The 12,042-nt window shown below is 54.3% G+C and overlaps 4 protein-coding genes across 4 annotated transcripts; 1 reads left to right on the plus strand and 3 right to left on the minus strand.

Moving 5' to 3' along the window:
• Nucleotides 1-219: 219 nt before the first annotated feature.
• On the minus strand, nt 220-2,204 carry PG986_006699 (multicopper oxidase-domain-containing protein; the record flags this gene model as incomplete). The annotated part of the gene is made up of 3 exons (XM_066842921.1): nt 220-1,309; nt 1,384-1,867; nt 1,928-2,204. The coding sequence occupies 3 exons, from the start codon at nt 2,202-2,204 to the stop codon at nt 220-222; spliced, it is 1,851 nt and encodes a 616-aa protein (XP_066699033.1).
• Nucleotides 2,205-4,912: 2,708 nt separating this feature from the next.
• PG986_006700 (Alpha/Beta hydrolase protein) lies at nt 4,913-5,933 on the minus strand (the record flags this gene model as incomplete). The annotated part of the gene is made up of 3 exons (XM_066842922.1): nt 4,913-4,969; nt 5,074-5,564; nt 5,651-5,933. 3 exons carry the CDS (start codon nt 5,931-5,933, stop codon nt 4,913-4,915), a joined length of 831 nt encoding a protein of 276 aa, XP_066699034.1.
• Nucleotides 5,934-6,885: 952 nt separating this feature from the next.
• Nucleotides 6,886-7,689, minus strand: PG986_006701 (short chain dehydrogenase; the record flags this gene model as incomplete). Its single annotated transcript, XM_066842923.1, has 1 exon — nt 6,886-7,689. One exon carries the CDS (start codon nt 7,687-7,689, stop codon nt 6,886-6,888), a length of 804 nt encoding a protein of 267 aa, XP_066699035.1.
• A 3,003-nt stretch (nt 7,690-10,692) lies between these two features.
• Nucleotides 10,693-11,821, plus strand: PG986_006702 (uncharacterized protein; the record flags this gene model as incomplete). Its single annotated transcript, XM_066842924.1, has 2 exons — nt 10,693-11,073; nt 11,123-11,821. The coding sequence occupies 2 exons, from the start codon at nt 10,693-10,695 to the stop codon at nt 11,819-11,821; spliced, it is 1,080 nt and encodes a 359-aa protein (XP_066699036.1).
• Between the last annotated feature and the right edge of the window lie 221 nt (nt 11,822-12,042).

Below are 12,042 nucleotides of genomic sequence, written 5' to 3' on the forward strand. Positions count from 1 at the left end.
ATGTATGCACAGAGAGGGTCTCAGGAGAACCCGGTCACAATGAATACCAAACCATCGTATATTAAAGTCAATATGACATGCTAAGGATGAGTACACTGAACGAGTTAAATGTACAAGGCAGAGTCTATATGCTGTACCAAAGCAAGTATAAGGAGAATACAAAAGGTAAAACACATGAAGTAAATGCAATTCGGTTTACACAAACTCGGCTAAATCCAATCAAACCCCGCACTTCTGGTCCCGGTACTCCTGGGGGATCGGAGGCAGCGCATCGATGCCCTCCTGGAGGACCATGCTCATGCCGCCGTGGAGGTGGGACTGGATGTGGCAGTGGACCTGCCATACGCCCGGGTTGTCGTTGGGCCGCCGCACCACGAGCCAGCTCTCTTGTTGCTGGGACGGCAGCGAGGGCCAGGTGTCGCGCAGCGGCGGGTTGACGAGGTTGAAGCTGCCCGGCAACGCGGCGGCGGCCTGGGCCGTCGAGGTCCAGTTGAAGGCGCCCTGGCCCTGGCCGATGACATAGAAGTGCCGGCCGTGGAAGTGCACCGGGTGCGCCGGCGCCGACCGCGGCTGCAGCATGATGAAGTCGACCCACTTCTGCGAGGCCGGGATGGTCGCCGTGTAGTCATTGCGCACGTTGGGCTGGGGGTTGAGGAGCAGCGGCAGCGCGTCGTCCAGGTACTCGGGACGGGCCGTCGTGTTGAGGGCCCAGTGGTTGGTGGCGCCGGCCTGCCTCATCACGGCCCTGTAGGTGCCGTCCACGGCCTGGGGGATGGAGGCCGCCTGGAACGGCTTGGCCTGGGCGGGCAAGAAAGCCACGACGTCCGAAGTGGTGTTGGCGCCGCGCTCGTTGATGTAGGCAACAGAAGGGTCTGGCGACTGCTGCTCGGCCTCGACCTGGTAGTCGATGACGGACGACCCGAACAGGATCTGCGGCTCCGCGGTGGAGCTCACGCGGAGGGTGTACTTCTTGGGCTTCTCGAGCTTGGCGACGACGGTGTAGCGCTGGCCGGACACCATGGGGATCGAGTGGGCGGTCTTGGGCTCAATGTAGTTGCCGTCGGCCGCAATGACGGTCAGCGGGATCTCATCCAGGGAAACCTGCGCTTGGATCATGCTGAAGGTGGCAATCAGGTCCAGCATGATCCACTTCTCCTTGTCGCAGTTCTTGCTCTTGACGACCTTGACGACATCCAGCGGCGCATTGGTGGCCTTGCATCCGTTGAAGATCTCCCTCGGAATGGCGCTCGGGTCGGGCGTGAGGTCGCCCGGCTCAGCAAGCGTGGCAAGCACATTGGGAGGCAGACAGCTGTCGTGCCATTAGCTTTCCTCTCTCTCTTCTGATCTACAGCTTGGGAGGTTGGGTCGTTTATATTTACACACCTCTTGTCAGTCAGGGCGGACCCATTGACCCTCGAGAGCAGAGTCTGCTGAGGCCTGGTGATGAGAGGCGCCTGTTGCTCAGAAGTAAGACAGTCGACTTTGCCCTTGCCATTGACCAGGATGGAATCGAAGCAGAGAGGGTCGATGTGGGACTTCTCCGCGATGTCCCAAGCTTGACTCGAGGGGGTGTGTCGCCAGTCGGACAATAGCAGGGGATAGCGATGCTTCTCGGCCGACTTGATGGCGTCGAGTGCGGCCGTGTCCTGGGTGACCAAGCTATAAGGGTTCGGCGCGTCTGGCTTGGGGTGAATGACGATAGGTCCAAAGAGTCCATCGTCGATTTGGAGATCGGTGTGAGAGTGATACCAGTATGACCCGTGTTGTGTGGCCTTCCACTTGTACAGGAAATCACAGCCCGGTTGGATATGGTTCTGGACGAGACCCGGGGTTCCGTCGGACCAGGGGGTACCCATCATCTCGATGCCTGGCAATCCGCTAGTCAGCCTCACTCAACCAATACTCATTCCTTTGCAGTGATACTGACCATGATAGTGAATTGTGGTGTTGAAGGGAGACTTGTTCTTGACATGGACCTCGACAGAATCACCCTCGGTCAGCTCGAGTACGGGCCCCGGAAACTGTCCATTGATCTTGAAGAGATCGCGTTCGACTCCGTCTGGGGCGCCTTTCTCCCAGGTGATGGTCAGTTCGTATTTCTTGGGGTTGGGTAGATCGTTTGGTGAAGGTAGTGCTAGGGCGGTAGCGAGTGACAGGAGGGCATTAGACCAGAGCCATGCCTGGGTTAACGAAAGGACGACCATCTTTGATGGTGCAATGCTACACACTAAGGGAAAAGATTAGAGGAAATAAAACAACACAAATGTAGCGACGGACGATGAGAAGATGCTGGCTGAACAACAATATGAGGATGGACGGCGCTCTGGCAGGATATATATGCATCTTGTGCCGATTCGGCTCCTGGCAGCTCTGACAGGGGTCTAGACCGCGTTCTCTCCTGGTTAACTGCGCACACACAAGCCCAACACGTTGGTGACAGAAGCTACGGTACAGTAATTTCGCACCGGCGCTCGAATCCTGATGGTCTTGTCTCAAGCAGCGTTCTGTAAGATCTGTGCTTGCTTACGACAGGGGACTGACTTCTTCCTCCATCTTGTCACCACAGAGGCACAGCTAAAGGAGCAACCTGATTGGCTGTGTCTGCAGCCAAATGTTTGCCTTTTCCAGACTTCGGCCAGGAACAAGACGGACTAGGGCCCCCTAGTACAAGCCCGATGCCTGTGTCCTGCATGGTGCTAGAAGCAGACTGAGTTATGCTTTTTCTTCTTTCTTTCCTTTTGCCAGAAAAAGACCAGGGTCCGATAGACTGGATCAGCCGCAATTTCTTTGCCAAGGTGATCTGATGGTGGTGGTGGTTCAGGTTTATTTTAGCCCCCCAGCCGGTGTGCCAATGACCGGCCACATGGGTCGCCTGTCAGTTAAACCTAATACCCACGACCCAACGACTTGGGTGTTTCTAGGTGCGTCTGTGTGTGCTCCTGTGCTGGTAGGCGGTATCAGCCTTACGGCTGAAATCAACCCTCAGTTGTGGCTTGGCCGTCGAGGTCGATCTTCCAGCATATCTGATAGTACGATGCGAGCGAAATGGGGGCCTTGGTATCTTTGGCAAACATATCGACCACGACAAACATGCACCAACGCTGGGCGGGTGCTAGCAACGCGGCAAACTGCCTGCATGACGAAGCGTTCCATGATGGGTGGACTGCTTTTGGTCCGATGAGTGAGCCGGACTGACCTGCACGCAATATCAAAGAAAAACAAGCAAAAAGGCGTTGCTTTGCGCGCAGTGCCTTGGCCGAGGAAAAGGAAACAAGAACAAAACACAGGCAGCACTTCGTCGGATGACGGAATCCTAGGAAACCCTCCCAAAGCCTCTTGTTGCCCCTCTGCTAGCGTAGGAGATGGTTCGAGGCCCCCTCAAAAAAAGCCATTGACGCTACGACAGCGCCACAGCTCCCAAAGTACGATCTCGGCTCCTTGCGGGCCTTGGCTTCCAACGTCCCTTTAGCAAGACGCGCGAGCAGTGATTTGAGAAGTCGGAGGCGCTGGGCGCATGAACCGGGGAGTGGGGGTGGGTGAGATAAAAAGGCCGAAAGAGCCAGAGGAAAAAGCAAAGAAGCCCGTCTGCAGGGGGGGCGATGAGTGTTTGACCCAACGCGCGCGGGTCACCCATCACTCTCCTTCCTTCTACCTAAGCAACCAGGTACAGCAATAGTAAGATGCCAGCTGACCGTTGCCGGCGTACGGTTGTCCCAACGACATCTCGGTGCTTGGCGCGCTGGAGCAAGACCTTTTTTCCCCTTCGATGGGAGCGTCGAAACGTTCAAAAGCATTACCGGTTTGCAGCTTGGCAGCGCTTGGCGAACCAAGCGCTCACCCCGGAAAGTATATGGCTCGTGGGTTTTTTATATTAGCAATATGTCCGTGTGATTTCTTATTTCGCCGGCCTAATCCTGCATTCTCCGCCTCGTTTTTCTTTCGGCCCAGAGCAATGAAGCACGCGTGCCCTGAAGGGGATCGCGTTGTCATGAGTAATTAATCCCCTTGTTGCTGCCATGCGGCGGGAGAAGAAAGAAGAACAAGCATTGTAGCTGAGACATATCTCGCCACGTCCCTCGATGTGGCTCCGTTTATTCTCCTACCCTCCGCACTTTCTGTTCTCCTTCTGGCGTTTCGGTTTCATCTATATATCGATAACGCATATACAATTTCCATTCTTCATAACTTTCATCGTCGTCATAATCATCATTACCCCAGCTCCCAGAACAAAAAAAAGTTTGGTATTGCTGGCGATCTGGTTCAGGGGTACGATCAACCTCAAGCTGCTCGCGGCGTTTCGATAGCGAAATATTGTGCAGGTCTTGGCCTTGGACTGACTAGGCAAACCTCTCAGCAGAGTCAGCTGAATCTGGGCATGCAACCATACTTCTATTTGTTATTGGGGCCAACCCACCTGGAAGCCGTGATAACCGGTGCGCGTAGCCTTCGGGTGCCTTACCCTGATATTCACTATTTTGAACGTCTCCCCACTCCAACATGCAAAGAGTCAAAAGCTTTGGAATCGAGGTAGTTCTACCTCACTTTGGTTACTATTCTCTATCTTGCATATCGAAAGCAGGATTTGTGCCGCAAGTGTGTCCTAACTTGCTATGCAGCCGAAGTCCTCTCACAGAGGCCAGCACCAACGGGAGCTCGTGCGCGTGCACCCCAGATAACTGAAGGTAAGACAGAATACAGTCGGAAACCAAGACCACAGCATAGTCTACCTCCATCCATTCGCAAGCCCACTGTCCCATACCATGACCGCAGGTGCATCGTCTGTCTAATATATCCCCGTCGTTGGAAATGAAGCCACTATGGAATCGAAGGGAAAGGATAAGTAAGCTGAAATAACCCATACTCATGACATCAAAACCTTTGTCTAGTCAACGCGGCAGCATTCGTTCGGAAATCAGTCGTGGTCAACCTTGTCGGCTGCAGCGTTGATCTTCTCGGAGATAGCGATGATCTGCTCACGAAGCAAGAGCTGGTCAGACAAACCGAACACGTGGTGAAGCTCGAAGAATGGGGCACGCCCCATCCCTTAACTCAAGGGGGAAGGGGAGGACTTACGTTGTCATCCTCAAACAGCGAGAAATGGCTCCCCTCCACATCCACCACCTCCCGCAAAAAGTCCCCATGCTCCTTACTGTACGCCTCCCAGCCGAGCATGCGGTGCCCGCGCTGGTAATCTACAAACGACGAGGCCGGGTCGGCGTAGCTCTCGCGCGCGCGCAGCAGGACCGTGGGCGGGACGGCGTCGCGCTCCCACCGGGGCTTCTCCCACGACTGCAGCATGATGCGCGCGTTGAGCATGTTGAGCCCGACCTTGTCGAGCAGCTTCATGCCCTCGAGCTCCTCGCGCGGCCGCCGCACCACCTCCTCCGGCAGCTGCTTCTCCGCGAGCGCCGCCACCTCCGCCGCCGGGCGCGGGCACTGGCTGTCCACCCACACCATGCCCAGCACGTTGAAGCGCGGGCGCCGGTCCGCGCTGCCGTCGCCCGTCGGCTGCGTCGCGATCTGGTGCGCCATTTCGAGGGCGAGCATGCCGCCCAGGGACCAGCCTGTGGGCGCGAAACACATCATGCACATGTTAGCGTGTGCAATGCGGCATGCAAAAGGGAAAAGAAGGAAAAGGAACCCAACTCACCACCAAGAACGACATCGCCGCCCTCGGGCAGCGCCTCGGAGAGCAACCCGATGTAATGAGCCGCCATCTCAGGCAGCCCGCCGTGCCACCAGCCACCATCATCGAAGTGGGCGTTGGCAATACCATACAGCGCGCGGTTGGCCGGCGGGTCGAGGCAGTGGTAGCTGAAGGTGGTGCCGCCACCGTCGTGCATCAGGATGAGCGGCGCGCGCGGTCGCACGTACGACGTGGGCTCCGGCGCCTCGGAGATGAGGGCCGGGTTCTCGATCCCCTCCATCGACATCTTTGTTTTCTCTTGGCTTGGCTTTTCCTAACTTCTTCCTCGCTTTTGATTGCCCTCTTTTGTTCTTGGCTGTCTGTCACTCTTTCTAGCGGATTCTTTCCCCTCTCTCTTTCTAAACAGCCTTCGAAGATTACCCTCTCCTTTTCTCGCTGCTGTTGCTGTGTCGAATGATTTGATCGATGGTAGCGCAAGTGGATGCACGTGTCAATCCTAGGGAGACAGACCGGCAGGTGCAGGTGCAGGTGCGGCCAAAATCGCAGCAAAGCCGTTACCGCCACAGAGAGGGGCCACTCACAAACCACGCCCACTTTTCTTCGGCTCTTCCCTTGGTGAGACTCAAGAGCGAGAGGTTGAACATGAGGGAGAGTTGCAAATTGACCTGCGTATCATTGAGGAGAGTGTCTTCTTCTTTTTCCCCTGGCGACGGACGTCAGATTGAGTTGCAAAGGTAGCGATACCGGAGAGACCGAACTCTACCAAGAGCAAGTCTGGGCTATTTATGGCCACCTGGCTGACGGCCGGAGCCGCCTCGGTGTACAAGCTAATTAGCCTCTGACTGTACCCGAGATCTTACGCCTTTTCGCATTCGCAGCTCCGCGGAATGCAGCTGCGATCCTACAATGATCCTACAATGATCCTATCGCCAAATAATGAATGCGGCTTATATTTATATAACTGGGGATCGTACGCGACCGAGAATGCCACGTGCATCGGTCGGCAACTTGTGGACGTATTGCAGGCATCATCCAAAGTATCACGGGCGATTTTAATAAGAAAAATACTTTTCAACTAAGGAATTTATTGTATTGTATTATTTTGAGTTTATGCATGTCTGCTGGTGCTGGTATCTATCCTACAGCGACACGATCCCAAGAAATCAGAGGTGTTTCCGACCCAACTCCATGCGATATCATCTATTCATGCAGCAATCAAACAAGCCGCCGATAATAATCTATCGGCAGGTGTATCCACCGTCAATGACGATGTCGGCACCTGTGGTGTAGGTGCTGGCGTCACTGGCGAGGTAGACGTAGGCACCCTTGAGCTCCTTGGCGTCGCCGTTGCGGCCCATGGGGATCATGGACATCCAGAGGTTCTGGGTGTCCTTGTCGACGAAGTCGGACAGACCGGTGTCGATGTAACCGGGCGAGATGCTGTTGACGCGGGCAAAGTCGCGCCACTCGTTGGCCAGCGAGCGGGCCATGTGGATGCAGCCGGCCTTGGCCACGTTGTAGGAGGTCTGCTCCTGGGGGAAGTTGGCAATGTGGCCGGACATGGAGGCGGTGATGATGAAGGAGCCGGTGCCCTGCTTCTTGAAGACGGGGCCGACGGCCTTGGCGCAGTAGGCGGTGCCGTTCAGGTCGACCTGGATGACGTGGTCCCAGTCCTCCTTGGAGCCGTCAATGACACCCGAGTTGGCGGTGGCACCGGCGTTGGCGATGAAGGCATCGATGCGGCCGCCGAAGTCGTTCTGGACGTCCTTGACGAGCTGCTCGCAGCTGGCGAAGTCGCTGACGTTGCACTTGTAGGCCTTGACCTTGACGCCGTACTCCTTGGTGAGCTCCTCGACGTTCTTGTCGGCGCCCTCCTTGCGGGAGGCGTAGGTGATGGCGATATCAGCGCCCATCTCGGCGCAGCCGCGGGCGGCCTCGATACCCATGCCACGGGGGCCGGAGGCACCGGTGACGACGACGACCTTGCCCTTCAGGCTGAAGAGGTCCATCAGACGGTTGGCGGTGGGGATGTTCTGAGGCATGATGGCGGTTGTTGTGTTGGGTATAAGGTAGGTAGATGTAGATGTAGGGGTATATTGGTTCGTGGGTATATGGTGAGATGTGATGAAAGTGATTGGAATGCAGAATTTAGAACCGACCTAGACACGGCGGGAAGAGGCAGCTTTATGTCGAGCCGTTTGCCTACCTGCATACACAGCGGCCTGGATCTTGGCCCCATCTTCATCAAGGCAGTTAGTTAGCAATGGCTCGATGAACCTTGGATTGTGGAGTACAGAGATTTGAGCTCTTTGCGAGTGACATCATGGATGCATGGCTATGACAAAGGATCAGTGATGAGATGGTTCTAGGTTGAGATGACACCGGCAACGCGGGGCAAGTGCATCTGCTCTGATGGAGCGATGGCCAGTCATTCTAGTCATTGGAGGGGTCTGCAAGTCTGCTAGGCTCGGGATGCTGTGGTCCTGCAGTCCTGCAGTCCTGCAGTCCTGGAGACAAGTGAGGGTCCCAGACTCCCAGTCCAGATGGGATGCGCCCACAGGGATGGATGGATTTGGAAGTAGGTAACACGAAGCACAAGAGGTTGGTTTGCGGTGGTGCGCGACTCGCTGGGATGGCCGGATGGCTGGATGGCTGGATGCTGAGGGTTTCGTAGTCGACTACCTTACGTATGCGACAACTTTTACCTGCGGTGCCCCGCCATTGGAGACTTGGAGACTTGGACGACCTGGACTCGGACTGGTTTGCACCACGTCGGAACGGCTGTTTGGCAGGAGCCATTAGCGCGAGCCAGCAGGGTTGCATGTGCTTTGGTGGGGTTGCAGTCAATCATGAACTATTGCAGTCCTATCCTGCCTGTCCCGCCTGTCCTGCACTGCAGTCAACTCAATTGATGGAAATGCAGCAGCTGTGCAGCAGCCAAATGCACTGCAAACTTGAAATACTGCCCGGCCAGTAAACTCAAGCCCGCGCTTCCGCGCCTGCATGCCATGCCATGCCATGCCATGCCATGCGCGTCTTATCAGTCCAGTTCGAGTCTTTCCAATCCCAAGACAGGAAGAAGGAATATACCGGTTCTCGTCCCATGCTGCCATGCTTTGCATTGGCCAGTAAAGATACATGCATGTACCAGACGTTTGATTCATTGCTTACCGACAATAGGTACACACATGCATATAGTACACATGCATCGCCAACAACATCAGCAGCACCTGAAATCAATTGATGCCCGCAACAATTGGGGGGCGCATTGCAGTGCAGTTGAAGGTGTGGGTTCCCTTCCGCCGACTATTGGCAGTCAGTCAATGAAGTCGCCAGTCCGGAAAGACTCCAAACCAAAACCCGCCAGGAACGAATCCGCAGTGACGTCGACGGGCCCCGCTACAAAAGTGCGACCACCTTCTACGAGCCACGATTCAGCTTCGTCTTCCTCGGAAAAGGCGGTTGCCTTTCACCTGCCCGGACTGCCGTTGCCCGGTTGATTTTCTTGCCCTGCCACCAGTTTCCCGTCTTGTCCAATCGGGACTTTTCTGTGCTTCTCGCAAGCTCCTCCTCAAGTGCATAGCCCGAGAAGCCCACTGCCGCCGCCGTCGCACCGCTAGAAGGCGAGAAGGCCCTTCATCACCGATTCGATGCCAGCTAGTCCGCCCGTCCAGCCCTCTTTTTCTTATCCAAGCGTCTCCTCCATCAGAGATTTTAGCCGTGCTAAGTACAACGAACAATCGTAGCGGCCGATGCGCCCAAGTAAGCGGCCGATCGGCAGCCGCAGAGCCGGAGGTGCTGTTTGCGGTATCGTGCCAGTAACGTGTACCACCAGGATCTTTGCCTTAGACCGTGGAGCCGGGCCGATATCCTGCTGGTTATCGGCCGATGCATCAATGCGAACCCACCACCCCCGGGCGGATCGGCGATTCGCCTCTGGAAAGCAGTGCCCTATTCATGCCTGTTGCCATCACCGACACCTCCCTTACATCACCTCCTGTCTCCCCCGTACTTGACTCCGGCCTAGAGAAGATGCCAGAAGTTTCTTCTCCCATACGTCTCCACCAAAAGGGTTACCGGCCTCACTCGAACTGAGCCACCGCCAGCTCAGCATTACCCTTTAGGCGGATGCAGTCCAATGCCAACTGACTTAACTCTGAACGTCTGCCACGTCGAGGTGTCTCGTCTCGGCTTGGTTCATTATTAACAGCGATATGTCTAGTAAAATGAAACCTGCGTAACGAGCAAGTTACTCCCAGAAAGATCATGGACTAAAGAATGCAAGCCGTGGCTGGGCAGTGGAGTCTTAGTGTCTCGTCCCCGTTCCTTCTCCTCCCCCTTTTGTATTCGTATAGTCTCGCACTTTTAATTAACGTCTCTTACCGTTATGTTTATTACCTTATTTTTAGTGTTAATAGTAATTTAATTATTTATATGAAATAAGTATTAAGTAATAACTTTAATTAAATAATAATAAACTAACAAATAACAACGAATTAATAAATAATACTAAACTGTTACATATAGGGGCTTATAATGCGATGTAACCTAGCGCCTCGCAAGGAGAGACGGTAGGAAGAGACGGCGAGCAAGATTTCAAGCACGCTCTCAAATCAAAAAACAGATCTCCAGTCAGGAAGATTGTGAGTCATCTTGAAAGATCCCTGCCACCGGTATGCGGCATTGCGTTCGCAGCCAATATCAGCGTCAGCATGCAGCGTCGTAGTAACACCTTCCACATTTAGTATCTGGTAGCGAACATGTTAAATACCACACCCCTCATTTAAACCTGCCTCGTTATCACCCCAGCCGGAAATCACCCTATTGAAGCCCTGATAAGAAAGGCCATCTAAATATACAGAACACCCTCTAGCAGTGACTGGGAAATCTCATCCGAGAGATGGTTCAAGTGATTGGCTTAAATACGATGAGGCGACGCCATTCCACACGGCTTGTTCACCTACGAGCTCTGCCAGTATCTCGACCATTCCACCAAGGAAAGGCGCCCGACGTACCGGACTATACGAGAGATCGTAGGCGCTCGGATGCCGTCAAACCAGACACCGCAGGCTTTTGGTCGAGTGAGGCTCGTGTTCCTGGAGACCAACGAGTCATTCTTGGCAGCAACTGTTTGGGTTTCTGTCGATGGTCAACGGGCTGAGCTTCCCATCGGGAAAGTCGATGGCGTCAATGCCGGGGCAGTCTTTATCAGTCGTTGGGAGATGACAGGTGTCTTCCTAACGATTGAAAAGGTGGACAACCTGACCAGTATTGGTTCCATGAGTGGACTATTGACCACCATACCGGAATTCGTACCGTTCCAGTGGTACTCCGAGAAACCCAGTCAAATCTATGTTGACGCCAGTCTGAAGGACGAGTTTTGCACAGACTTAGAAGACGCTCTGCAGGATAGGATCGCGAGCAAGGTCTGTCGAAAGAAGTTCGCCGGCAGTGGACGACGCAGGAATTATCCAGTTTCGATTGCATAAACCTGTCGATGACCGCATTTCAATTGATGGCCCAAGGTCTCTCGACTACTATCCAGGTACCGCCTGGTGTCTGGACACCGGAGGAAAAAACAGCAAAGAAATTGCAATCAACTCCGCCGACTCCTTGGCGCACCTATTCCGGTATACAAAACTGTATGAGCTCCGCGATCAAACAAGTATGGACAAGCGGGAGTTTACTGCGAGGTTGAGTTTAGCGTATAGCTGTGATGATCCCATCATCGATGGCCAGAAGTTCAAATACACTTTCAAGAATGACAGCGATATTGAATTGTATTTCGCCGTACTCAACCTCAGCCCTGGGTTTTCAATCGAGCAGATCTTCCCGTCAAAGGATGAATCAGAAGAGGTGGCACCTCATACACCACGCTCGTTCGAAATCGGTGTGCCGATCCCAGACGAACTCCATCGCGGGAAGGCAAGCTGTGAACTCCCTTACCGGGAGATCATACGAACTGTGGTGACGAGAGACAAGTCACTCTCCCTCAAGAGCATAGAGCTACCAGAGATTTGGGACGCGACTGCTTTGCAGTGTGAACCGCAACCCGGACCGGCGAGAGGCGATGGTCAAAAACGCACACGCGTGGTCTCAGACTTTGCTTTCTGGATTGAAGACATTGTTATGTACACAAGCCCCGAACCAGAGGAGAGTCAAGCAGCTGGGTGACCGGCGGAACCTCCTGGGGACAGCTTTGAAACACACATGGCTACCATGCGGTAGTACGGCTCTTTCGTATTCATGAGCTCACGTCTCGTTTCATCTTTCCTTTATTATTTTCCCTTCTTGTCTGCCCAAAAGTAATCGTGGAAAAGACCGTACTTACAGTACGGATGGCGGTCTAAAACAAAATCAGAGGAATTATACGGGGTTTCACAAGGCTCGCAATA

This window comes from Apiospora aurea (genome assembly GCF_038362705.1).
Source record: "Apiospora aurea strain CBS 24483 chromosome Unknown utg000005l_segment0_segment0, whole genome shotgun sequence".
Lineage (NCBI taxonomy): Eukaryota > Fungi > Ascomycota > Sordariomycetes > Amphisphaeriales > Apiosporaceae > Apiospora > Apiospora aurea.